General features: G+C 41.2%; 3 protein-coding genes across 4 annotated transcripts; 2 read left to right on the plus strand and 1 right to left on the minus strand.

The window, feature by feature from the left end:
• Window positions 1-4395: 4395 nt before the first annotated feature.
• On the plus strand, window positions 4396-11377 carry LOC113134780 (cysteine/serine-rich nuclear protein 1-like). 2 transcript variants are annotated; one of them, XM_026314292.2, is made up of 6 exons: window positions 4423-4543; window positions 6850-6897; window positions 7000-7205; window positions 8588-8850; window positions 8930-9220; window positions 9805-11377. In XM_026314292.2, exons 2-6 carry the CDS (start codon window positions 6869-6871, stop codon window positions 10786-10788), a joined length of 1773 nt encoding a protein of 590 aa, XP_026170077.1. In that variant the 5' UTR covers window positions 4423-4543; window positions 6850-6868; the 3' UTR covers window positions 10789-11377. The 2 variants fall into 2 exon arrangements, with proteins under 2 accessions (XP_026170078.1, XP_026170077.1); XM_026314293.1 differs by lacking the exon at window positions 6850-6897 and having other exon boundaries at window positions 4396-4543.
• A 2193-nt stretch (window positions 11378-13570) lies between these two features.
• Window positions 13571-17381, plus strand: gorasp1a (golgi reassembly stacking protein 1a). Its single transcript, XM_026313445.2, has 9 exons — window positions 13571-13726; window positions 14324-14404; window positions 14501-14704; window positions 14819-14905; window positions 15040-15170; window positions 15560-15692; window positions 16341-16449; window positions 16561-16704; window positions 16791-17381. The coding sequence occupies exons 1-9, from the start codon at window positions 13664-13666 to the stop codon at window positions 17195-17197; spliced, it is 1359 nt and encodes a 452-aa protein (XP_026169230.1). The 5' UTR covers window positions 13571-13663; the 3' UTR covers window positions 17198-17381.
• A 589-nt stretch (window positions 17382-17970) lies between these two features.
• LOC113134205 (WD repeat-containing protein 48) lies at window positions 17971-25753 on the minus strand. Its single transcript, XM_026313444.2, has 18 exons — window positions 25684-25753; window positions 24900-25040; window positions 24683-24761; window positions 24358-24570; window positions 24128-24216; window positions 23555-23656; window positions 23237-23461; window positions 22760-22834; window positions 22364-22466; window positions 22151-22248; window positions 21918-22025; window positions 21688-21784; window positions 21485-21580; window positions 21229-21334; window positions 20970-21057; window positions 20154-20230; window positions 19809-20001; window positions 17971-19706 (listed from the first exon to the last, which is right to left on the minus strand). Exons 1-18 carry the CDS (start codon window positions 25729-25731, stop codon window positions 19611-19613), a joined length of 2034 nt encoding a protein of 677 aa, XP_026169229.1. The 5' UTR covers window positions 25732-25753; the 3' UTR covers window positions 17971-19610.
• Between the last annotated feature and the right edge of the window lie 1543 nt (window positions 25754-27296).

A 27296-nucleotide genomic window follows, 5' to 3' on the forward strand; every position in this document is an offset into this window, starting at 1 on the left:
CCCCAGCAGAGTTTAAGGAACACAGAAAACAGAATTTTTGGAAAAATTAAAATATTATGACTGCAGGAGCTTTGAAGTCTTACTGTTTCCAGCAATCACAAGGCTCTTAAGTGGAAGCATTTGAATTATCAGTGTGTCTTCAGGTTTCTCACATATACAACATAAATTCCTTTCATCACTCAATCCATTTTTCAACCTACAAGCTGTCAAGAGAGCTCACTCTGCTACAAAAATGTGATATTACCCTGGGGCAGCTGCAAACTTGGGCCAGTGCCAGGACCTGCTGTGAGGATTTTACAGGAAGTTCTCTGGTCCACCCCCCGCCTCCCTGAACTGATGCCACTGTACACACAAAAGGATGACAGTTAACACACAGCTTAAGATGTCTTGAGATTGGTATTTCTTTGAAAGAAGATTGCCACACAGTTGACTGTGATCCTGTTACTATGAATACACAGCCTTCTTCAGCCTGTAGATATTTTGCAACATTTATGTCTGCACAGTTGTAGCTGCTCTTCTCACTGGTTTGAAATGGATGGAACTTAGCAGATGTGATAGTAGCTGGGTAGGAGTGTAAAAGATTAACCCGTAATGTAAAAACAGTAGATGTCAGGGGATTTGGATACATTGGTACACACTACAGATCTGACCAAATTCTGAAGAAAATTTCGAGGGTGGGGGTGGATGGGAGAAGGGTATATATAGCTCTTTTTCAAACTGACCTTTCCAAGCACCTCTGTTCCTCCCTGAGCTTCTGTGCCTCTAACATGTTTGCTATGTGCCAGTGTCACCACACACTGTCAATCCAAAATCTAATAAGATGAGTGGAATAGACATCAGACAATGAATAAAACAATAATAGGCAGGAAAACATAAAAATGACGATGGCAAAGATGTTGACGATGATGATGATGGTAGTCCAGCTAAAGGCAAACATGATGATTCACTATTTTTCCAGTCCTTTAAAATAGATTCTGGTGGGCTGTATTTGCCCTGCGACCATGGTGATGACTGTCAAAATATGACATCAGAGGCTAGGTAACAGCCAACTCATGTGTACATGTGACATTTCAACAAGAGGAGCTGTGGAGTAAAACAATAAAGATCCAGGGAGACAAAGAGAGGGAGAGACCAAGTTGGAGTATGCTCTCCATTTCACAAAATCATGAAGGAGTGACTCATGTTTAGCTGAATTATTTCACTGAGATCTGTTTGTGCCTCTATGCTTGAAAGCACTTAAGTACAATTACTCAAGTACTATATACAGTATGTACAGTCCTGAGGTACTTGTACTTTACTTGAGTATTTCCATTGTCTGATACTTCTACTTCATTGCATTACTTTGTAACTTGAGTAACTTGCAGATTCTGATTAAAAAACAAAATATAATCAACTGCTAAAGTACAATCTGGTAATTAATTGTTAAGGTAGCATATGATCCCCATGGGGAAATTCATATGTTGTACAGCAGTAAACTGAAATTGAATCACTGCAGTGATGTACACATCAATGCATTAATTACTTCAATCCAATAATATTGTCACAATGACTACTCTTTCCTCTGGATACTGGGAGTATATTTTGATGTTACTTTTGTAGTTTTACTTACATAAATGTTTGCATAAGCACATATTTACACTGTGGTACTACTACCTGTAGTTTCTCATCTGTGCTTATTCCAGTGCTGCTATTAATACATCTGATTCTGTTGTCAAGGAAGAATTTATCAGGAAAACAAAATCTCCCGGCAGCACGTGGCTTCAGATGGCACCTTACATTTATTACCTGGCTGGAAAGCAACAACGTGCACTCCAACCTGATACTTCTGCTGTGCACAGGAAAATGGAGAGTGCTCTTTAAAAGGGGGTAAATCCCTGAGACAAAATCCACAAGATAGAAAGAGGAACTGGGGCACAGATTCACATGCCTGAAGCTTTATCAAACTCTTTCAGTATACTGCTGTATGTGGGTCATCGCTGGCACAACTTCAGTGAGAAAATGGGGCCACAAGAGCCAGCAGCAGCAACCTGAGAGGCCCCCAGAATGTAGGTTAACTATAGGTTATGTAACATGGACTCTGGACTGACAGCGCAGTAGTGGTTTACTCTCACTGTTCTCTGACTGTGAGCAGATTTGACACAGGATCATCTGTCAGACACAGAAAATCAGTGGATCACAATGTAGAGAGTAGAAGGCATGTCTGAAATGTTGAACCTCCTGTGGCACAATGCATCACTTCTTCATTGTTAAATGGCAGTAAATCTGAAATTTTGAGAAATCAGTTAACAAATCTGGGTCAGTTAGGTTTCTGATGCCTTGTCAAAGTAAATAAATAGTTAACTGAGCCAGAATTACTGTGTCTTTTTGCACACACTACACTAAAAATGGTAATTATAGTGCTGTTCAAGTGAAATATGAATTTTCTTCCATGACTCATCTCTCTTTCTGTGTGCTGGAACAGTCTGGACCAGCCTGACACACGCCACCACACCACACGCAACCAAACTCACACTGTGCATGGTAACAACCAGCAGAAGGAACAGGAAACTCCGACTGCAACGTGCAAATGTATTTTTGTCCACACAGTGTGATTGTGCTATATATAGCCGTGAAGCCTCATGTAGCACTTTGATCATGAGTAAGTCACACCAATATCTCAGAGAGGATACACGAACTAGATGCACTGGATGTGATTGCAAAATCTACCTCACATCAGATACTTTAATAAGGATCATTACACTCATGTGCAGAGAATTAAATAAAAGACTATCATTTTTATTTATATGCTGTTTCACTACATTAGTGGTGCTTCCCTTTTCTGCTGCACACACTCCCTGGTGTTTACTACCAACACAGGTCAGTGGACTAGAAACACATATGTACTAAAGTGATCCCAGCCAAAGTGGGTCAGACTATCATAACACACTTCCACTGTGTGCCAAGCCTGGGACGAACATCGTGTTTGGACCCAGAGGTTTGTAGGTTTCAGTGCAGTTGTTTAAGTCTTCAAACTGAAGCAGGGATGTACATCAACAGGAGGTTCAAAGCTCAAGCTCAGGAGTATTTTGGTCCGTCTTTCCATTCATCTGTCTGTCCATCTGTTAAACTGACACTCTTTGTGTCTGAGTGCTGAGCTTCATTTTCCTCACGGTTGGGGACAGAGAATAGCCTATGATTATCTTTAAAAGCAGAGACAATGGAGTGTTAGTCCAGCTGCTTTAATTTTTGTCACTCGGTGGTTTTCTTGCTGCTTAAAATGAAAATCTACATATTTGTGGCTCAATAAACTTCAAATTAATGCCAACATCTGTTTAGAAGAAACAGAGTAAGCACGCAGGAGGATTCGTCATTGGAGTGAGAGAGGCAGAGGCTTTACACCCAAATCCTTAATCCTGCCCATCTACAGCTCCTCTACATTTTAGGGAGTTTAGGAGTGTCAGAATAAAAACACTTTCATAGAGAAGAACAATGACTCAGAGCAATGTAAGATGAATACCAAGGGTAGGTGTCACCTTTACTAGAGGTCTGATCAGTTTTTATATCAGGCTCGAAGGCAATTTCCACCAACACAAAGACCAGTGTTTATGGAAACAAATAAATGCCATCATGATTACTTCACAGAGAGTTAACTGAATATTTATTCAATTAGGGTTTTAATGATAAAAATACTAAAGGAAATGCTGCGTGCTCCTCAGAAATAAACATAAACTATGAGTACATGTGGCGTAACTCATTTATAAAGGTGTCTGATTTCATTCTGATAATAATCCCTGCACGGAGGTTTAAATGCTTTTTATCTGGCACATATCACCGTTTGTAACAAAGCAGTGTGAACACAACAGACAGGAATCTGTGGGTAGCAGCATCAGTCCTGAGCGCCTCCCGCCTCTGACTGTGTCACCGTCTGCGTCAATACAGCCGGGGAGCCGCAGAGACGAAGCACCTGAGGCGAGAGGCGACGCTAATTGGTACTTCCGGCTTTCGTCGGGCAGCCTTGCTGCGATTGGACAGCCAAGAAGAAGATTTGGCCTATATAAACCTGTTTAAAATGAGATATAAAGTTGATAAAGGCTTGTTTTTTTAGAGCTAGTTCATGTTCGGGTTTGGTTGTTTCGCTTTGCCCAGAGCTCGACTGATTTCACGCCTAACAGCGTTGAGACGGTAATTTAGCTGGGTTTAACGAGGACGTTGTGTTGTGTTTGAATCAATTAAAACATTGTTGTGGTCTCATAATGTGTCACGTCACGTACCAGATACACTAACAGCCCGTGTGTGGCCTGTCTTACATGGATACTCCAAGAAAAAGCGAGCTGTCCTGCCACTTGAAACCTGCTGGAAGGTGTGAGGGGGTGAATCATCTTGCGGCTGGACGCGGTGTCTTTGGAGGCTCCCAGCCTGCCCTCGCATGTTCACACTGGCACTACTGTGTAGCTGCACATAAACACCCAGGGACACAATGCTCAGCTGCTTGGACCGCGGACAGGACCCATAACTTCGCGTCAGTCTCAGCCTTCACCGCTGTTATGCTGACTTTTACTTCGTGGTGAGTAACTAACGCGAAGTCGCCGTTCTGGTCCCATGGGGACTATAATGTGTCTGTAATTAGTTTATGTAGTGTCCTTATGATTATCACTTGGTTTTATGGTCGGCGCTTATCAGGGGTCACCTAACCAATTGTAACAACACTTCTATAGTTATTTGTACATATTCCATTTGAACACTGATAAAGTTGGCAGCCTCCTGAGGTGAAGACAAACTTCACGCGAGTGTGTGCTGGCCTGGGCTGAGGCAGCAGAGGAAGTTTAAATGGCTCGGTGAAGAAAGGGCTGGGGGCGGACAGTGTGGCCATTGTAGCTGACATGATCGCCGTGTGTCTCCGCCTGCGGTGAAGAGGTCAGCTGCCTAATGACTGTTATTATGGCGAACAGGAAGGGCCTCCGATGAAACCGTGGTGTGACATTCCTGTAACGTTAGGGGGTGACATTACTGGGAACATAATGTGCGAAGTGGCAGTGCCCCCCCCCCAGTAATGTCACTATAAAGAAGCTTATTCTTAACTACTTTAGGACATTAATATATTATAACCCCCGCCCCCCACCCCGCTTCACACGTGAACGCGCTCGTGCACGGCTGCTGTTGAACCTTTAAATTATTGATGTGGTCTCAGTGGATCCCACTTCTCTGTCAGATATAAAATCTAATAAATGTCATATAACTGGGACAAGAGCAGGCTGTGGTGATACTGTAATGCAGCTTTAATTAGACACACTGTCCTTGTAGTTTTAGGGACAGTGATCATCCATGCAGATGTGTTCTCAGCACAGATAAATCCCTTTGCACCCAACTCTCTCTAGCAGAGGTAAACCATGAAATGGCACAATTAGCTGTCTCTAGTTTCACCTCTTATTTGCTGATGGATCCAGGAAGTTACTCACTCTGAGCACACACACGCATGAACGCACACACGCTCACTGTTTTTGTGTTTAAGTATTTCCATAATAAAGACAGTCAGAATCCCCTTATCTTGTGGCTGTATTAGTGCAGGGCAGCGACACAGTCCAGCGTGTTGGTGCACACCAGGGATGCCAGTGGTTTGCATAGTGTTTTTCAGACCAGAAGCAAAGCAGAAGGAATGCCACTGTTTAGCACACATGCTGTACTGTTTTCAGTGGCTCATGTTACGTTGAACATAGCCTACCCTTCACTCCGGGACTGGAGGGGAAGTCATTCTGAATCCTGCTCTGCTGCTTGTGTTACTGTTAGCTCCTGGATCACAGCGTAGTTTACAGCATCCTCAGGTCAAAGGTTTGTGATTGTTGGAAAAGGAGAGTGCAAGTTATACTGTGGTTATTCAGTTTCCAGACTTTTAAGAATAGGTTCAGACACATTTGACTTTGTTTTTTTTTTTTTATCATTACTACAAATACAGTATCCATAGCAACTTATAGGAACATATTTACTCTGTCAATTAGTCAGTCAGCAGAAAATTAATCAAAATAAACCATTTTAATGCTCAATTAGTCATTTAAATATTTTAAAGGGGAAAAAAAACAGCTTTCCAAGTGTCAAATCTTGCTGTTTTCCCTTGACTTCTGTAATATTAAAGAAATACCTGCCTGTTTTGTATTTAATATGTCAACTCTAAGAAAACTGTAATATACATCTTTATGGTCTCCTGACATTTTAAGGGAGTTAATCAAGCAAATATTTGGGAGAGCATCTCTGATTTAAAAAAAAAAAAAAAAAAAAAAAATTCTTGTATTCATGCTTAAGCTTTCGTTTTCACTCAGTTGCTTTGAAATGTCCTGCTAAGGTTTGTAATGCTGAAATAACTCATGTTTGGATGTACTTTCCATGTTCACATACAAAAATAGCAGCCACTTGAACCAATACAACCCCCCAGCTCTTAGCGTACAGTCCGTTTCCACGTATTCTTCACAAAAAACTTGAGGAATCATTGGAATGTTAATTACTCTGTGGGGAAAAGAAAAGGAGCTGTTGATTTTTTTTAAATTCTATTTTATTTTTTCCTCTCTTGACTGCTCAGCTGATTGTAGGGTAAAGTTGGATTTCAGTCCATGTTTTCACACTTATAAAACATCAGCTTGTAGGATAATCACTATCAAGATATAATTAGCCTAAACAAACTCATGGCCTGAAACCGGCTCAACCAGCAGAGCTGCAGCTTTTAAAACGAAACGTCCATTATTCCTCCAGTTGGGATTTTCAAGACATGATTTATTTGAGTGTGTACATTGAGTTCCTCAAACAAAAGTGAAAACTGTTCCTGTGTAACTGAACTTCTTTTCTCTTGCTTGATTGGCTTCATGTCTTATTTTATCTTCCTGGGTTAGGGAGGATGAAGTGAATGCTGCTCTTTAGAGAAAGCTGCAGAAAGTATGATTTGCTGTTTGCATCTAAGAGTATTGATCTGTGCATTTATTACCGCGGTACGATAAATTTTTAAACCAGTGTCCTTGTGTCTCTGTGTTCACTCAGAATGTATACGAGCCACCACAGCCAAACAATGAGAGTCATCCTTAAGAGGAAGTTTGCGGAGGTTGATCCCTGCTACTTCTCCTCCTCTTCTCCCTCCTCCCTGTCCTCCCCTGCCTCCACAGAGTGGGAGTCCGACGGGGATAGCAGCTCCTCTGACAACCAGGATTTCATCCCTCGCAGCCCCTCTTCGCCCACCAGTTTACCCAGTAGGTCTCCTAAAAAGCAACCACTGTTTTCTTACTTTCCTCTTTCAAATAATGCAAAGCTCTTCCTTATCTGCAGGGTTTTATAGGAGTGTCTCTTATCGCCCTGCAGCAGCACTGTCATGACTTGCTGATTTGAAAACGCTAACCTTAGGGCCATTCTTGATAATGCAAGAACAACTCGCCTTGGGACTGTCTGTCCGGTTGGGTAGAAGATCATTTGCCTGAGCAATAGTGCAGCGTAAAATCAATTTGAATAGTAAGATCACTTTAAAGAAGTTATATCAAATAAGCCTATTCAGCTATCAGCAAGCTGCACACGGGGCTTGCAATTACCAAATAATCCGCAGGTATGTTTATACACACTGAACCCTTGTGTTTGTGTTTTATAGTGTCTGTTACAAAGCCTCACAGCTGATGCAAACAGTGCCCCAGTGTGGAGCTTTTCAGACAGAGCAGCTGAGACCAGCTTGGTCAGCTTGTCTCTGTTTGCTGACTTTTGGAACTAGAGTTCATCCTCAGTTATATGAAAAGGTCAATCAAATGTTGAAGCCAAACAGTTAAACCAAACAAAGTAATTGGATAGAAACTGAAGAACTAACTAGGAGAAAGACTGTAATTACAGTATGATAACAAGAACAATGGCTAGACCCTAGTTCTGTTGTTGTTCTGTCCAATAGAACCATTTCTTGGCATTTCCTCTTCACATGTACAGCACGTTCAGCTACTGAGTGAGCCACTGTTGTGTGATGAGGCACCAGTAGTGTGTCACCTAGTGGCCACTCAGAGACCTGCAGGACACAATGGCTGTGTCAGACTTCAGGGCCTTTATTTATCACGAAGGAACCACTTGTAGAAATGATGCTGAAAGTAAATTTAGGACTACAATTACACTAATTCCACAGTTCCTGAGTGCGACACTAGAGAGTTACTGCTGAAAGTTTCCACACCAACTTTCAGCATAGAGGAAAACATTTAGAGCACAGTGTTTACTGAAATGCAGAAAATAACACCAGGTATTAGGAGATAAACCATACTAGTATGAAAATATCTCTATAATATTAAAGCCCCTCCTGCTGATAATTTGAAATGAATAAATAAATTTGCAGATCTTTTACATGTTATTAATTTAACAGAAACAGAGTCTCCTGAATATCCAGTGTCCAAGTCAGAAGTCATTTCTGAGGTTCAGAAAGTTGATAAAAAGCTTTTGCTCCTAGTCCTAAAAATAGGATTAAAAAATCAGAAAGAATTTTCGATCAGTTAGGTATGACGCACAGACAGGCTAATGATCTGACAGTATATATGTATATATGCACCCAATGATCACCTCAAAGCTAGTTACTTATTTTGACGTTATCTGTGTCTTATTCTCATCCATTCAGTTCGGTCCATCCTAAAGAGGCCCAAGCTTGGAGGCGCACAGAGCAGCGTGCGCTTTGACCAGGTGACAGTGTTCAGTTTCCCACGTTGCCAGGGCTTCACCAGTGTGCCCAGCCATGGAGGCGCCACCCTTGGCATGGTGCAGAAACACAGTGCCCTGCAGACGTACACCATGGCAGAGCACACACTGGAACGACGGCACAGGCGTAGACATAGGGTCCAAGAAAGACTCAGAGAAGAGAGGCTCAGGGCTCTCAAACACAAAGTAGGTGTATTTGATTTCTTCATTGCATCGGTTGTGTATACAACAGTCTTCTTAACTTTATGTGTTGTTTTGACTTCAGTTGGTCACCCATGGGGCTGCTGACAAGCAGGACGCAAACAGGCTCACAGTGGAGAAAGACACTGATATCGACTTCAGTGATTCTGAACTTGAGGATGGAGGCGTCCTTCTGCCGTACTCCTCCAAACAACGGCAGGTGCTCCTCCAGGCAGCTGGGGTGAAGCGCATTGACAGGGAGGAGAAGAGGCAGCTTCATGCCCTGCGACTCTCCAGAGAGGCCTGTGGATGTGACTGCCAAGGCTTTTGTGAGCCAGAGACCTGCGCGTGCAGCCTGGCAGGCATCAAGTGCCAGGTATGACTCTTACTCATACACATAATTACTGCAGTCTGGAATGCACTGCTCAATAGAGTACAATAAATGCTGCCCATTATGAGGCACATTTACCATTGTCAGTGGGTTTGATGCTTTACTTCTTACTAAATCTGTACATCTGCATACATTTCAATGCAAAACTGTGGCTGGTGGGCATTTTATACTGTATATATATCTTTCACTTGTTTAATGGAGAAGGGAAAGTTTGGTGCTTAGGGGATGGTATTATAAAGTTATATGCCCAGACGCGAAATACATTTGACCAGGATGGTCTGGGTGGATGCCATTATTTTTTCTGTAATAAGTGTCCAATCAGGATGTTGTTTTTAGAAAAGAGAGAAAGAGAAAAAGCTGTAGAAAATGAAGGCACAGTCCTGTGATGGACTGGTGACCTGTCCAGGGTGTACCCCTGCCTTTCACCCAGAGAGAGCTGGGATAGGCTCCAGCAGATCCGTGTGACCCTGGTTAAGGAATAAGCGGGTATAGATGATGGATGAATCAATGAATGAATTAAAATGAAGACACCAGATTCATCTTCTCCTTGTGCTTTCTTTGACACACAGATGGACCGCTTTAACTTCCCATGCGGTTGCACTAAGGACTCATGTGGAAACACTCATGGGCGCATTGAGTTTGACTCCAGACGTGTGCAAACCCATTACATGCACACTCTCATGAGACTTGGACTGGAGAGACAGATGCAGAATGAGGACCAGACAGGACTTCCAGAGGACCTTGTACAATATGAAGACCAAGATGAGGTTGATACGGTTGAGAATGTGCAGGACAAGAGCTGCCCCTTTGGGTTCACCGTGGAGGAAGACTGCCTTTCTCTCACCATGCCCACCTCCCCTTCCTTTCATTTCATCCCGGAGCGGTTGGCAGTGGAGGAGAACAGCTGTAGCAGTGACATGACTGAATCCTCCTGCTCTGACTCTTGCTCTGACTCTGATTCAGGACAGTGCCTCACTGGGAATCAGAGCCTTCCTGAAGCTGAAGGAGGGTCATCTCATTCCCTGAGTATTTCTGACTCGGAAAATAATAACTGCTCCACGTGCAGTGAACTGAGACACATTGGAGAACCAGTAGTGCAGCACAGCGGCAGCTCTGACACTCACAGTACAACTATTGACAGTACAGGACCACTTACATCTAAGACATTCAAGGACAATATAAGCAGGAATTCACTGACGGACTGTCTCGATGAGAATGCAAACCAAGCCAGAGACTTCTTCGACAGTGACTCTCTCGAGGGCTTCCCCAACACCCCCTCGCCCACTGTGGACTACTCCTCATGCAGGTATATGGACCTGAGCCTGTCCTCTGACTCCGACCTGGAGTTCTTCGACAGTGACTACCCAACTGGACCACTGCACAGCTCTTTCAAAGGACGCAGACATCCAGACAGCTTTCCCAATCTCCAGCTGTTTAGCTCTGTTAGTTTGCCACAGTACGAATCGAGCACCTACCTCCTGGAGTCTCTGATTGGCCTGACTGAACCAGGCACAGAGCAGGTTTTTTCAGTCACTGATAATCAGTTTTTATAGGTGATTCAATGAACTCTTGTGAGATTACGCAGAGCTGTGAGAGATATATGTGTGAAGAGCACTACTTTAAAGTTTTATGTCAGTATATTTCTATGTTCAAAGAATGATGGATAAAATATTTTTTTCTTGCTGGATATTTTTTGTATTGCCTTAAAATAATTTGCCTTTGTTTCAGAGAAAATATGCTAATATGTTTTTTTTGTAATTTTATGAATATATATATATAATAATTTGACATGTTATTTAAATTCTTCTTACACCATGGGCACCAGGAATAATGGATTGTGATGGATTTAGGGTGTGTAGTATTTTTAGAAGTTAGCATTCTGCACAAAGTAAACAAATGAGAGGGCTTGCAGATGTACCATTTCAAAACCATATTGTTATCAATAAAACTTACAGTATATTTTTCTGGTTGCTGGCCAAATTGTCAGCAGGCTCATGGTTTCAGCCTCGAGGTAATAAATTATTTTAAAAAACATTCTGGTTATTTGTGGATTATCCGTCATATGCTTAACAATACATTTAGAATATATCTGTATTGGAGTAATGCAATAAAACATTTTTGTTTATTTATTCACTGATTTCACTGGTTGTTCAATGAGTGTTCATTTTCTGTGTAGAGACCAAGACAGGGGAGACATCAAGTAACTGGCTCAATAGCGGCAGTGAAGATAATGTTTATGAGTTTTAATACATTCTAGTGTCCACTCTGTCTTAATTATATACATATAGTTGGCCGTCAAGCATAATGATATAAACAAACTGCTCTCCAAAACAACCATAGCATCGAATCAGCACCTCTGTTTCAACAAAAACTGTTCCCTGTGACTTTGATGTAGGTTTATCAGTTCTTTATTTATAAAATGAATCTAGCAGTAATATTAATTTGACTACATAAAAAGCTCCTCCTGTTCAGCTACTGCTTTAGGTACTGCCAGATATACTGTATGTCACATATGGGTCACTCAGAATTACAGCTAAAAAAGATGAGTTTAACATGATAAACTGTATTGCTATACTGTGACATTGAAATTATAAAGTTCTTTCTGTATTCTGACTGGGCTTCTGATTTTTCACACCAAAACACAACCTACAACACAAAACTAATATACAGGCACCATCAAGTCATGGTATAACTATAACTATGCAACAACAGAAGTCCATTGCATTTTTAAAAAAAAATGTTTTTTAAAGAGTTTATTTCGGAGATCTCTTCGTAAAATCAACCTTCTTACACAGAAGAAGAGAAAGTTTTGTATATTTAATATATATATTTTTTTAACTTTTATTGTTGCACTACTTTCTGTTCAGGCTCTGTTTTATCCCTCAGCTTGACGTATTGCAGCTCCTGCTCCTTCATTATTTCACCATCCTAATCAACCAAACTCAGTCTTGCATCTGCCTTTCCCGTTTCCAGTTTGTGTGTGTGTGGGTGTGTGTTTGTGTTTGGACTCTTTGGATGCTTTTGTTTATTTATTCACTGATTTCATTGTCTCACTGAAAGATCCCCTTTAGCTTACCAGTTGCTTGCTTGCCTCTAAATGTCATTGTGTCTGTCACTCGTTGCATGTATCTAATTAGTCTTCAGTGCTGTTAAGTGATTTGATTAGAGTTATATTTAGTTTGGGTTCCTGCATTTGTTTCTTGGGTTCACTAACTTTGTTGTTGGCCCTTGTGGTCAGCTGTTTTATGTCTTGAGGTCCATGAATTGCCCGCTCTAGTCTTTCCATGCCTGTTTCTTGTTCTGGTTTGTGTGTACTTGCCTTGTCTCTGTGTTGGGTTTCTTCTTCTATTACTGACTTATTTATACTCACTGTGTTCACTTTAGCTTGCTGTGTTTTTTGGTTTATGTCCCTGCCATATTGCTTACTGAAGATATTTGGGAACAGAGAACAACATGCTTTAATTTAAACGCTGTAGTCCAATGAAAGACAGATTGTAAATTGTTATTTAGAACAATGTAAGAAAAATTAGGTTAAAAGAGATCATTGCTTAAAAATCAAAACAGACACAAAGCACATGCATGGTGCATGGTGGAGTTAGTCATGGAACAGGTTTTAACAACTGAGGAAACAAACAAATACATTTTCTTCTCTACTTTCTAGTCTTATGTTTAAATTCTGCCATGATTGCTGCCTGTCTAGGCATTACTCTTACTAAGATAAATTCTTAGTAATTATTTCTAATTAGATGCTAATTTAATTAGAGGTTAATTAGATGTATTAGATAAACAGCCTATCTTAGGGTGTAGATCATTTAAAAAAATCTGCTTTTTACCAAGTTACCAAGATTTTTAAAAATAATCCTGATTTGTCAGTTTTCATTAAGTCAGATTTCATACTCTTGTCTGCACTTCTGTCCTAGAGCAGTAAAGTGACACAGTAAAGAGGCGGGAACATGATTGGTCCTCCTGTGAACATACTGATCACTGATTGGCGGTTGGACCCGTAAAGACCCAATATAGAAAATAAAGAATCGAGCCTTTTTCTTTTTGCTATGGATACGACCAATAAGATCAACTAAAAATGAAGCTATAAAAAAATTAATAAATTACCAAACAATAGTTTTGTGTCAATAAATATTTTTTGACAAAAATGTCAGCTCATTATAATTCATATATACAGGAAGACCAATCATGTCCTCTTTACTGTGTTAGTTTCATCTCATTTTATTTTCAGAAATGTTCCAGCATTATTTATTTATTTATTTATTTATTAGTATGGTTTTAAGGTTTTGTGCTGAGCGTGGTCGACATCAACGACTTCCGGCTGTTTTGGACTACAAACAAGATGGCCGCGGACTGTCAACAGTGATAATTCTGTCACTCCTGCTATATTCTGAAAATATTCGTATTTAAAAGCTGCAGAGGGAAATGGGGCTGTCGCAGAGCTCAGAAGGATCCGAAGGGGGGCCGTATGGATACCACGTACACGGCGTAAGAGCTTTAGCAGCGGCCGGTGTGGAGCAGCACCTAGCTGCTTATGTGTGCTAACAGGGCTAGGTCAGACAGCCGCCGGTAAAACCTGATGAGGTGGCACTAAGATCCTGTCTGTCTCTGCTCGGTTATCTTCCAGGTTACATTAAAGAAGTGATCTTGGATTCAGGCTCGGAGCTTGTCTCATTGAAAGTCTTTTGATTGGTCCTGATCCACTGAGCTAGTCCAGTACTCGACTGGGTTCTGTGTTAGAAAGACACAGGAGAATAAAACCTGTAGTTAATATTTTCCTAAGGGACTTTGAGTAGAGATTTATCTCCAGCATCCCATGAACAGCTTCAGTTCATGGTTGTGCAGAAAAGGAACCATTGTAGTTTAGTCCCAGTAGTTACATTAGTGCTGAAGTGATTAGTTGATTAACTAAATAAATCGACCTGGAGCCAAAATCCCAGGTCACACTGGGTGAGAGGTGGACAGATCAGCAGGCATAGGGAGAACTATTCCAAATAATATAATCCCACATAATAATCTAATAGTACATGTTAATGTAAAGATGAAGCAGCAGGAATTAAACATGGTTTGTGTGGGGTTTGACAGGTGCAGCCTAATTCCCCTGCAGAAAAGGCTGGACTGCAGCCCTTCTTTGACTTCATTCTCTCTCTGGACAACAAGAGACTGGTAAGTTTATTGATTATTGGGTGATACACACTGAAGTGACAGAGCAAGAAAATTGGTTATAAAATGTTTGACTTCTGAGTCCATTCATTACGCCAGAACAAGGAAAATGACCTGCTGAAGGAGCTCCTGAAGGCAAACATGGAGAGAGCGGTGAAGATGGAGGTGTACAGCACTAAAACCACAAGGGTTCGTGAGCTGGAGGTGGTGCCCAGTAACATGTGGGGAGGACAGGGCCTGCTGGGTGCCAGTGTTCGCTTCTGCAGCTACCAAGGAGCCAGTGAGAATGTCTGGCACGTCCTGGTGAGCTGCTTTATCGACAACTAGGGAAATCTGTTGATGTGACTTTGACCTGATTGAGCTTCTACTATAGCTTCACACTTCGTTTGCTCTGTAACTGGAATTTCTTTACCCTAGGATGTGGAGACCAGTTCACCTGCTGCACTCGCAGGGCTTCAGCCTTATTGTGACTACATCGTTGGAGCAGACCAGGTGTTGCAAGATGTAAGAATATTATAGATGAGGTTAAGGTCTTACATGTTGTGCTAAATGTTTGAACATATTTTGAATTCACCATAAAGTAAGTAAACATCTGTAAGTTGCACATCTGTGGTTAATTGAGAGTGTCTGATCTCCAGTCAGAAGACTTCTTCTCACTGATCGAGGCCCATGAAGGGAAACCTCTGAAGCTGCTGGTGTACAACACACAAACAGATGCCTGCAGAGAGGTGGTGGTTACACCCAATGGAGCATGGGGAGGAGAAGGCAGGTATGTGACAATACATGGATACAGAAGCATTTAACGGTGATTGCTGGAGAACTCCACTGAATTCACTTTGTATAAATTCACACCTTTTTTTTCTTTAGGACTTTCTGGACTAATTGAGAAAATATTCACTACTTCTGCATTTAAAAACAAAAATTACATACAGTTTTTCTTCCACACTTTTGTTTTGCTACATGAAGGTGTATCCTGATTCCTTCTTGAAAATTTGTTTCCTGTTGTACAAAGTTTATTGGAATTTGTTAGTGTAAACAAATTCAGTTCTTTTAAAATGAGGCTGTTTAGGGTTATTTATACATCATGGAATATGCAAATCGTTTGATTGCTATAATTATATGGAATAATATGAAAACATAGAAAATGTTTCCTCTTAGTCTGGGTTGTGGCATTGGTTATGGCTACCTGCACCGAATCCCTACAAATCCTGATGTATCCGAAGCGAAGCAACCCACTGTTGACCCTGAGGAGAAACCGTCCCCCCAGTTGCAGACACATGGATTCACAGAGGTACGTTTCCATTAATACGGCAACTATTGATCACATGTAGTACTAATTAATGTCATGTTTTCAATTACCTAATTAATAATTTCTTCTACGAAATGTTAAAAAGTTCTCATAGCCCAAGTAGACGTCTTGGGGTCGGCTGTGGGTCAGGGGGTAGAGGAGGTCGACCATGAACCAAAGGGTTGGTGGTTCGATCCGCTGGTGCATGATTGTGTGAGCAGATGGGTGAATGGACAAATAGTGTAAAAGTGTTTTGAGTGCATTTCAGTGTAGAAAAGTGCTACACTAGTATAAGACAATTTGCCCTTTTTTGCCCAAACATTGGTATAGGTATTCAATTCACAGTGACAGTAAACGGTAAATTGCAGCAGATGATCAGATCAGCAAATGTTTAGCATTTTTGCTTGACAAATGACTCACCAAGTGCTTAACATATATCTGTAAAACAACTAATTTAATCTGTTTTTTGTTTCTAATCTGTTGGATAGTTTTATTTCTAATTGCAGGTCTAATGTCATGTATTCAATGCAGAGACAATCAGACATCAGTGTTACTATTGCTTTTGTTTTCGTTCAACAAACACATTAATGATAATATTACATGAGATCCAAGTCATGACATTAGCGCTAAAAGTTTTCTCGATGTTTCCAGGCGCCTTTGATGGCTCCTTCAAGTCCAAGTGAAGAAGTGTTGGACCTGCAGCAGGTCACCCTCCACGAAGCTCCTTTACCTCCACCCATCCAAAGAGTCATGGATCCTGGTCAGCTCAGATGAGCAGTTTTTAAAGACACTAACAACCTCTCATTTGCCCTGTGTTCACTCTGTGTGCGTGAAAATCATTATCAGCATGTATCTTGTGTTGTTTTTCCAGGTTTCTCAGACTCTGAAGTAGCAGTGACGAACCCCGATGCTGCAGATCTGATAGACAGGCTGGATTTGTCGATGTCGTCCATAGACATGGCCAACACTTCACTGGCCATGCATGAAGAGAAGGACAGTGAAATCTCTGGTGTTGGTGAGCAGCAACTCATACCAGTGTCCTGGACCTTTTATGTACAGGTTCAACTGTTAATCCAGACTGTGTGGTTTTCTGTTGTACAGAGGAGCTGGAGGACAGTGTGCTGCTCTCATCAACTGCAGACAACCAGACTGAACCACAAGAGCTGAGCTCCCAGGCAGCCGTGGACTTCACCTCTGCTCTCACTTCCACTCATGTATTTTGTGATTCAGGCGTCCCACCGGCTGAAACATCTCACTTGGTCACTGAGTCCACACGCTTACAAAGCTCTCTCTTTGAGTCGTCTGAGAGCCCAAGTCCACCTATAGGTGTGTCGTCTCTCAACCCTGCTGCTGAAGTGGCAGAGGCAGACAGTCCTCTTGCTCATGCTGTTGAGTATGCTGCAGCAGGGTCAGTCGAGGAGTCTGCAGAGCCACAAGATATATGTCCTGCTCACCAAATCAGCCATGAAAATGATGAGGAGGAACCAGAGGAGCAGCATCTTGAGTAAGCTTGAATCAGGCCACACACAAAATACAAAAAGGCAAAATGAAGTTGACAATCACTGGAGCTTTTTAAAGAAACACTATACAGGATGTAGAGCACAGACTGACCGAAAAGTCTGATTTGACACTGATTGTCTCCCTCATCAGGGTAGTTACACTACAAGAACCAGGTACAGCATTAACATATAAGTAGAAAAGTACTTTGAGGCGCTGTAGGAATATCCTATTTGTTTTATATGGGAAAATTTAAAGTTACTGGTATTTTGTACAGCAAAAAGGAAGTAGGTCATCAACATTTTTCCTTGCTTTGTGCAACATTTGACTTTACGGGTGGCAACATTTGATTCTGGTACACTAATGTAATGATTATTTGAATACTTCCAAAGATGAACACACACATTTAGTACAACAAAGCACAGTTGCACCTTAATACCCGTAACTCTAGCATTAGTTTTCAAACCCACCTGACTGTGGGCAGTTCAATTCGCTGTCTTGTGCTTTCAAATGTTTCCCCAAATGCAGCTTTTAAAATTTTAATTAAGAGGGACTACTTTACAGTAACTAGTTTTACCACCTGTATATGAAATTCTGTCCTCCTGTCTAATTTACATTAGTTTGATCTAATGTAATCTATGCAACAACAGACAAGAACTACCTGAGAGTAGTCAGACAATGTGTTTATAATTTAAATCCATTAAGGGACAAGTCATTTATTATATGAAGTCTGGTAACAATACTACTGTTTAATCGTTTTTTGTGTTTTTTTTTTTTAGAGGGCTTCTCATTGTTTTTCAGTCAGGGTAGGTGCTAGTGTGTAAAATAAGGAAAAGTATTTTTGCACATATTTTATCAATGAATCGTACGTTTTATTAGGAATGAGTGCAGAGACGTTTTAATGAATGTGAAATGGGTGAATCTTTGATGGTTAAACAATCATATGACTAAAAAAAAAGTTCCTTGTTTTTCTTATTTCACACGCATCATCTTAACACATTACAACTCATCAAACATCCATTTGTAATTCCCATAAAACTGTCATTGTTAAACCATTCCAATTTATTTCTTCGAATGCCTAAAATATACATATTTCACAAATTATTACAACAAAGGATATTGCAGTGTTATGGCCTAATTATAGTACCCATCCTGTTTTTGGCCAATTAGAGCTCACTTGATGCGTCCCCACTATGGCATTACACACACAGATAATGGCTAAATTAACTATAAAATTTACAATGAAATACTCTGAAGTTCTGCTTGGTGACACACCAAAAGAGAAACGGGTATTAGTGTTTATTTCACTTTGGTGATTCCCCCCACAGTGTTTCAATGTTTATATATTCTCTTGGATGAGGTTCCCCTTCAAGTTATATTTATGTTTCATTGAACTAAATGAAATATACATTAGGAACAGCCCTCATTGTCAAAGTCACTGCTCATGAGCCAAGCACAGAGCTAGTATGCACGAGTCATTGTTAAAGATTATATATAATTTCCCCAATCGCTAAGATGACTTGGACAACTAACATTCTTAAGATTAAACTGCAATTTCTGGGTTGTAGACAAAACAACAAATGCAACTTTGAATATCCAAGCCAAATTATCTTGATGACCATGAATGTGCTCTAGGGATTTGAAAAATAAGTAGGTTTTTAAGTAAACTGTACAACAACAAAATAAAACTGCTGCAAAACCAGAAAAACTGTCACTTAAATCAAAAATGTTGTACATATATTTACAAAAAAAGAACATTCAGTCCATTGAGAACAGCACAGCTAAAAAGAAAAGACAGAGTTTCAAGCTCTGCAATAATCAGATGTCTAAGCCGAGGTTAAGTTCAAGTTAAGATGGGTGAAGTTGACAACAGAACAGATGAGGATTGCTTTGAGGGACTGTGACATTACCCAGAGACCAAGTGTACTCCTAAACTGGTGACACGGCAGAGACAGGTGTGGAGTGTTTGTAGAACAAGGACAGTTTCTGGAATGTACTAGAACAGTCAGTCTACTACATCCATGTGCATATACGTGCACACACGCTCGGACACAGACAAGCATACAGCAACTTCACTCAGTTCAAAGTAAAATGCCAACCAGGAGGAAAACAAATACAGCAGTTGAGGATGGTTTTTTGGAGAAATTGGTGAGTCCATTCTTCAGACTGTTAGAAAAAAGAAAGACAGAAAGAAAAATCTAAGAAACAATAAGGACCACTTATCTCCCAGGCGTCTCTTGGCTGCTCCGGTCTGTTCTGGTCAGGTCCCTATAATACACCATGAGCCACATCCTCACAATTTTTACTGGATTCTCACTGATACTGCGACTCTTGACCACACAATGGGGTTTAGGGTACTACATGTCAGAGGTGGGTGGTGATTGGCAAATGACAAAGAGTTTTTGTTTTAAAAATTATGAATTTTCACGTGGACTTCTGCCTATAGTGAAGCGTCAAGTCCCCTCCGCTCTTCCAGATAAAATGTTTAACTGTTCGCAGGTCCATGTTGGGATCTAGAACCTGGTTCAGAAAATTAAAAAAAGAAAAACGAAGCTTAATACACTGAATATTTAGTGAATTTTGACGAAGCCCAAGATGCACTGGCAAAGACTGCAGGCCCACCTGGTCTTGACACATTAATTCAATCTTCTCCTCGGCTAACATGGCCATGTCCTCCTCCTTCTCCTGCTCCCCGGGCTTATCGTTGGCCGAGGAGCTGGTGGTCTGCGACTCGTTGTCCAGGTTGATGATCTTCTCATAAACGTGCTCCATCACCTTCCTCACCTGGAGCATGTCACTGGCTGAGAGACGGTCCCTGCAGAACACAGAGCAGCTGAAATCAGCTCTTAAGAGCGGGGTTGCAGACACAGACCAGGTCTGTATGAACTTGTTTTCTGATTTTTATTTCATAGAAACAAAGTGAATACACGTTTTAAATCCTGAAACTGGAAAGAGAATAAAACTCACTTCTTTAGAGTTTTTGCACCAGAAGAAGAATGGGGCTGGAGGTAGAATGGGATTTTGTTGAACTTAGGCATATTTTTCTGGAACAGAAGAATGGCACAGAAATCAAACGCTTCAAATGATGGCAGCAGCAAAGTTTAAGTGCCGTTTCATAGATGGCACAAAATAAGAACTTTTCAACTATTAGTTTTCCAAAGCAACGTTTCCTGTGACATGACAGCACACAGCTAATGAAGTTGCAACAGTTAAAATACACTTAATTTATAAAAGTGCATTCAAAACACAAAAACTGTTAAAACAAGAAAATTAAAAACTTTTTTACAGTAATCACATCAGGTGACGCTTATCATTTTGGGTGCTTAATAAGTACAGTGTCACTTTGGATCTGGCAATGTGAACTAAAATGTATTTTTGTTAGTTTCTCCTATTCAAAGAGGCTATAAGTACAGACACACAAGTGCGTACCAATATGGAAACACGCACAAAGGCACATTTTTCTGTTATTTTGGAATTTCTGCAAATTTATTAAAATCAGGAATCAAAATCTCTCATTTACTGAAGTATGTAAGTAAACACATTATTTAGATGTGTGTTCAGACAGTGTACAAAAAGTGAAAGGAAAAAGGAAGGAAGTGAATTAAGAAAGAAGTTAGAAGTGAAAGGTGACGTTAGAATAAAAAGAAGAAAACAAGGTGTTTTGAGAGAGACGTGCAAACAAGCAAAAAAAAATAAAAAAAATCACCTGCCTAGTCACTGTCACACATTTTATGAAGACAATGTACCTTATAAGAGAAAGTGAAAAACAGCTGTCATACTCACATCTACAGTTATATCAATAACCCACTGTGGGACTGTCTCATTCAGCAGCATGGATTCAGTCTCTCCACCTGAATCTCTACATAACAATCTGAAGCAGACAGAAGCAATTAGGAGTTGAAATCAATGAGTTAACTATTGACATTTCTCTTTGCTACAAAAATTCAATATAACAAACATAAAGATGACATTACAAAGCCCACAGCAGCCTTCTAAATTCACATTTAAACTGCAGACAAAAAGTCTGTTAGTGAAATATTACCTAAATAGAGTTCTGCCTCCTGCTTCCCCAAAGATGACTGGAGTGTGTGGTGGCACCTGGAAATATCCATTTCCTTTCTGGATTCTGTTCTCCTGCTCTCCGTTCACTGTGGGCACAAGAACACAAGCTTTCCATAAGACAAGCTGAGTGATGCTTTGGACACCAAGTGCTACAGTGAATTAACACGCCTGGTTAAAGTTCCCCGAGCATCACTGCAGAGGGTTCCTAGACTTGGTTGTGTAATAATTTTCCTTACCATGGTTCACCTCGTTCTCTTCTTCGTCCATTGGGTTGATGCGAGTTCTGGGCCAGAACTCCAGCAGAGCCTGTAGTAGCAGTCCACCCAGGTTCACTGCAAAAAGAGGACGGGTCAAAACTGCAACATTAACACAGAGCTGAGGCTCTAAGTTACTTTAACATTTATTTATACACAAAATATCATTAGTTTGGATATCTTACACTTTGGGTCTGATCCATCAGAACTTGAAAACCCAGCATCCTTTGCAGACACCCATGCAGCAAAGCAGTCGCTCTCATCCAAAGTGATAGTGAGCATCTATTAAACACCCAGCAAAAAATAGAAAAGTGCAACACAATTATAAAACTACTGAACCATGCCCAAAGAGGACTTTGAGTTGGAAACATCCAGAGCTGCCAAAACCTCATGTATTACGATGTTTGTGACTCACCCCAGTTTTCAGATCAACAGAGAACCAGTTTGGCACGTAGACCATTTTAAAACGCTTTTTAATCTCTTCGTCAAACTCCACTTTCCCCAGGTCTTCACCTTTGCAAGCCTGAAAGTTAAATAATAATGTCAATGCAAATTACATATGTCAGCATACTTACTATGGCGTGGATATAAGAAGAATAGATTGAAATGGACTCCAAATTAATAATGAAAAACATAACTACAGTTTACCTTTAGAACATCCCAGAAAGCCACATTGTTGTTGGTATCTTTGGTGAGTATGTGTCTCTTGTCATTCAGAATGTGGCACTGGATAATACTGGCACCTCCTGCAAAGACAACCAAGGAGTTTACTTTCACAATGAAGAACACTGAAATTAAAAAAAGGCTGTATTTAAAAAAAAAAAAAAAAAAAAAAACAGAAAAAAACCCAAACAAATTTACCCTTAATGACTTGCTCTGGCTGAGTACACAGTGGCGTCAGAGGCGTACTGCAGTCGTTGTCATACTCCCCTGATGACCTGAAGTTGTGCATTCCCTTTAGAGACTGCACAAGAAACGCACATAGTAAATAATACTCATTAGAGCTTGTCCTGGATTTTAATAATCACTTCCTCACAATTCCTTGCAGCAATGCGATGTGATTAATGTAATGCAATTATCTTTTGTGTATCACCCACACTGTCCCAAAGCTGCTTTAAATTTTGACACAAATTACAGTAGGATTAGAGTTGAATAGCATTAGGCATGGCTACATGCACAAGTCTGTGTCTACACTGTATTCCCAAGTCATTACACTGACAGTCTAACAGTGACCTCAGAGGTGTCACGCATGCCTACCCATTTATTAACGGATGACTTGGTGGTGGAGACCCAGATTGCTGGAGGTGGGTCAGCAGATCTGTCCAGTTCCATCTGAGCAAAGGAGAAACACGGCAAAAGGTTGAATGGTTTCAAATGATTAGCTGTGAGTGGCAGAATGCCCAATGACAATACCAGAGTTATTATGCTGAAAGTTTTTTTTTTTGGTTCTTAAAATATAGTAATTACATAATTACATAGAAGAGGTCTAAGCAAAATGTAAATGTATTCACAGTCTGGCTAAACATTTCATATATATTGGTTTCTCAGTTTTTTTCCCCCCAGTTGATCCAGGAAGGAAAAAAGACATCAGTCCCCTTCAGCAGAGGAAAACAGCCTGTCAGTAACCAGCTCTGCCCATACCAATATGTATGGTACATCACTGTCAGAACAGTGATATTTGTGGCGTATGAAATGTTTGAATGGAGGAGGTGTTTAACTATAACAGCTTCTTACTTTAAGCACTGGGGCCTTCTCCTCACAGATGAGCACACGGATGTCTGGGTTACGCAGGTCCGTGCAGTAGATCTTCTTGTCTCTGCCTCCAGAGTAGACGTGTGTGAAGGCCTCATTGACCTGCAGGGCCCACACCCCTTCGTCATGCACCCGGTAGGTGGCAATACATCTCTGCTGACCCAGTGACCAAAGGCGGATAGTCCCATCTGAACTGCCCGACAGGCACTGTGGGTGAGGGAAATAAAGTGGCAGAGTAAGATTCTGACCACTTTGTTAAATGATTGCCACCCACTGTTTACTTGACACATCTTCATTCACCTGAGTGCCGTCTCTATTTAACAGTAATGACTTGACGTTGTCCGTGTGACCTTTTAGCTTCATCAGTTTTGCACATGTTCGAGGATCCCACACTCTCAGAACCTGAAGAAAAGAGAAAGAAAGCACAGGAGAGAAAGAGAAGATGTGCATTTGTTCACTTGTGTACATACTGCATACTTGATCAAAATCAGGTAAGATAAGAATGTTTGAACTGTATTCTTTCATAGTCTCAGCATGTTCACAGGAAGCATGTAATATCACAATACATATGCCAGTTTGCCACTAGTTAAAATGTTGGAGCTAATTATGTTTAAAAATACAACTTTTGCACTTTGTAATCTATTTGGTGCACACAAACGATCCAGAAATTTAAATCAAATTAAGATGCAAACACTCAACTACAACTCAAGAGTAATTTGCTTCAGAGCTTTAAGTGGAGTCTTTGCTTAATTTGGATTCTGGCTGGAACTGAATAACATATCCTGGTTAAAATGACATGACAGGAGAGACAATCCAAGTGTTGTCTTGATATGGTTTAAACATTTGAGTGAGTCAATGACAGAAACACCAGACCTTTTCTGTAGATCCAGATACAATGACTGTGCCCATCTGGTTCATAGCTAGACTGTAGATAGAGTCCTTGTTCCCACTAAGCGATGAGGCTGTTGCAGACAAAACAGTAAGTCCATGAGTATAGCAGTTAAAGCTATTTCAGAAACCAAATTAATGTACAAATGCACAGTAATCACAACTACAGCAGTCAGGCCAGGATCAGGCATAACACAGAAATAAACACCACTTACTGGTGACAGTATTGTTGGAAGCAGTGAGTGCTGTAAGTGTGTTCACATCCCATAGAAAGATCTGCCGGTCCAGGCCTGCTGATGCCACCAGCTCCTTGTCCTTAGCGTAGGCCAGAGCTTTCACATAGTCCTTGTGTGTTCGTAACGTGGACATGCAGAACCCTTTATGTGCGTTCCATACTTTGACTGTCGTATCCGATGAGGCAGATATCACTGGAAATGGAGGGAGTCCATCAGAATAGTGTAAATGTAAACCGCAGCACTGAAACCTAAACTGCACAATGTTATAATGTTGCTTAAAACAGCTTCAAGTTATAAGACTCACATGTTTTTCCATTACAACAGAGAACTATGTCATTAACCCAATCTGTGTGATGCTCCATGGAGGCAATGTACGGGTCCTGCTACAGTGACAGAGAGGAAATTTTAAGACAAGTCTACAGTGTAGAATAAGACAAACTAAGTCATGTGACAACACAGATGCCTAAACCACAAACTAAATCGTCTATTTTCATAGATATTGAGGAAGTAAGAAGTTTTACTTTGTGCTGGTAGACACTCCATATCCGGATGATAGAGTCCCTTCCAGCAGTGAAGAGCCGGTTCAGCGCAGGGTCTAGCTGGAGTGCATTCACCCCATTTCGATTGTACTTCTCCACTTCATCTCTAATGACATAAGACACCTGAAGCACAAAGAAGAGAGTGAGCACAGCTGCTCCTCTGTATTTTGAAGCTTCAGCACGCTGAGCTGCATGCACATGTATTGTGGAGACGTGCAGACTTAGCCAAATAAATGACACATGTATTAGTAATATGTCTCCCATAGGTGAAATATAGCAGCGGACAGGTTCAGTACTTGCGGCGTGTGTTAATTGGGTCGTAATGTTTGCTCACAAGACGAAACGACAGAACCACCGAGACAAGTGCGTATTCCCAGCAATTAGACCAAGCCCGGACACTGTGTAGGTAAGCTATCGTTAACGCTGTTAGCAGCATGAAAACGCTGCTGACCTAGCTCTCTAAATCACCGGTGCTCATTGGCGAGCTCTAACGTTACGGCACAGTGTATTTTCAATGCAATTATCTGAGACACGTTTACAAAAACATGTAGTCATTGAGACGCCAACGTTAGCACGAGATGCTAACAACTGCCGTGCGCTAAGCTAGCTAGGTTAGCCGGCTTGAGCCATGACTCAGAGCAGCAACGCTGCCCTGAGCAGGCGGTTTTTACTGTCTGTCAGGTACCCGCCAAACACCTTTTTAAAGAACAGACTCTGGCGGTGAAATTAGCTGACACTTAAAAGTAACGAAACTCTTCTAATTTACCTGGACTTTTCTCCGCCCAGCAGCATTTTGCCTATGATGCGTGGCCATCTTGCATGTTGACAGTCAATTCATGTGATGCTACATCCGGAAAAAAGGAAAACATGTGCACCTGTGCTTTATGGGTAATGTGGTCCTACACTCCCCGCCGCTGTAGGAAGACCATTTTCCCTGAGGATTACCGCATTTTCCAGTGACCGGTTTTCAACCTGGGAGACCAGAGGAGCTTTAAAAGTTTTGTCACAAGACAACTTCACATGAACCTTCACACTGGGACAGTGCTGGATTTTACCAGTAGGCAACAGCTGCAACTGCCACACCCCACCTAAGGCAGCCCTTATTAGCCTGTATTAGCATTAACATCAGATAAAACTACATATAAAGTTCACTTCAAGTTCCAACATATTTTTATATACTAATCAGACATGTTACAAAATGCCCTCAAAACTCTTATTCTAAAAATCCACCACTGAGGCAGCACGGTTGATAGTGGTTAGCGCTGTTGCCTCACAGGAAGAAGGTTCCTGGTTTGAAACCCATCAGGGGCCTTTCTGTGTGGAGTCTGCATGTTCTCCCTGTGCTTGTGTGGGTTTCCTCCAGGTACTCTGGTTTCCTCCCACAGTCCAAAAACATGTATGTCAGGTTGATTGGTGACTCTAAATTGCCCATAGGAGTGAGTGTGAGTGTGTGAGGTTGTTTGTCTCTATGTGGCCCTGTGATGGACTGGTGACCTGTCCAGGGTGGACCCCTGCCTTTCACCCAGAGAGAGCTGGGATAGGCTCCAGCAGATCCCTGTGACCCTGGCTAGGAAAAGTGTTTATAGATGATGGATGGATGGATGTCAGATGCGCCCATTTCTAGGCCTTGAGAGCTATTGTCCTGCTTAACAATTCACCTTGTCTTTCCACACTCCACCTTCATAGGCCTCATAGCTGGGATAGGCCCTTCAGTAGCCACATGGATGTGCAATACAAATGTTAACCCAGTGGTGATAAACTGTTGTGCCTAATTACAGTAGAAATAACAGAAAACAGAAGTATGGCATAAAATAGTGGCCAACGCTGTATTGTCTAATGAAGTCACAAGTTATAATCTTATACTATAAGTGCTCTTTTAAGGCCCTCTTTATGATGGAAATATTGTTGAAGAAATTTAGTCACAAAAGAACAATACCAGGTCTGAAATAGTAGAATCAGCCTAAAGCATATAAACATTTGATTGTAGAGTAGAATATGAACCAACGTGCTTAAACCACCAACTGCATAGGACTTGGCCTCAGCGCCCTCGGTGGTTAGTAGCAGGCCACATCCTGAGCTGTGACATATGTTGCAGCTCTTTGTCATCCAGGAACCACACGCTGGATCTCCCAGGACCTATTCAGACATAAGGTCTATTGCTGGCCACTAGAGGGCGCAATAACACATCAACGCCCACGGCGTGGGCTGCACTCCTAGGTAGGTCCAAAACCACCACCCCTAATCCCACTGGAAGCACACAGTGAAATGATGACAGCTTGTATTTAAATCACGTCATTTAAGGTCGATTCAAGTGCGTCAGGACTTTTATTCCAAGTCGAGCTCACAGTATGTTATTTCTGTGATAAATCCTCCGGGTGT

This window comes from Mastacembelus armatus, chromosome 17 (genome assembly GCF_900324485.2).
Source record: "Mastacembelus armatus chromosome 17, fMasArm1.2, whole genome shotgun sequence".
In the NCBI taxonomy this organism is placed as follows: Eukaryota; Metazoa; Chordata; class Actinopteri; order Synbranchiformes; family Mastacembelidae; genus Mastacembelus; species Mastacembelus armatus.

What these genes read in the sequence shown, in the direction of transcription:
- LOC113134780 (XM_026314292.2), top strand. Translation starts at nt 6,869, where the DNA reads ATGCTGCTCTTTAGAGAAAGCTGCAGAAA. An exon ending in TCAGGGCTCTCAAACACAAA is followed by an intron (nt 8,851 to 8,929) that starts GTAGGTGTATTT and finishes TTTTGACTTCAG; the next exon opens with TTGGTCACCCATGGGGCTGC. An exon ending in TGGCAGGCATCAAGTGCCAG is followed by an intron (nt 9,221 to 9,804) that starts GTATGACTCTTA and finishes TTTGACACACAG; the next exon opens with ATGGACCGCTTTAACTTCCC.
- gorasp1a (XM_026313445.2), top strand. Translation starts at nt 13,664, where the DNA reads ATGGGGCTGTCGCAGAGCTCAGAAGGATCCGAAGGGGGGCCGTATGGA. An exon ending in CTCTGGACAACAAGAGACTG is followed by an intron (nt 14,405 to 14,500) that starts GTAAGTTTATTG and finishes TCATTACGCCAG; the next exon opens with AACAAGGAAAATGACCTGCT. An exon ending in CCAAAGAGTCATGGATCCTG is followed by an intron (nt 16,450 to 16,560) that starts GTCAGCTCAGAT and finishes TTGTTTTTCCAG; the next exon opens with GTTTCTCAGACTCTGAAGTA.
- LOC113134205 (XM_026313444.2), bottom strand. Translation starts at nt 25,731, where the DNA reads ATGGCCACGCATCATAGGCAAAATGCTGCTGGGCGGAGAAAAGTCCAG. An exon ending in CTTTCTGGGATGTTCTAAAG is followed by an intron (nt 22,026 to 22,150) that starts GTAAACTGTAGT and finishes TTTAACTTTCAG; the next exon opens with GCTTGCAAAGGTGAAGACCT. An exon ending in CTGTTGATCTGAAAACTGGG is followed by an intron (nt 21,785 to 21,917) that starts GTGAGTCACAAA and finishes GGTGTTTAATAG; the next exon opens with ATGCTCACTATCACTTTGGA.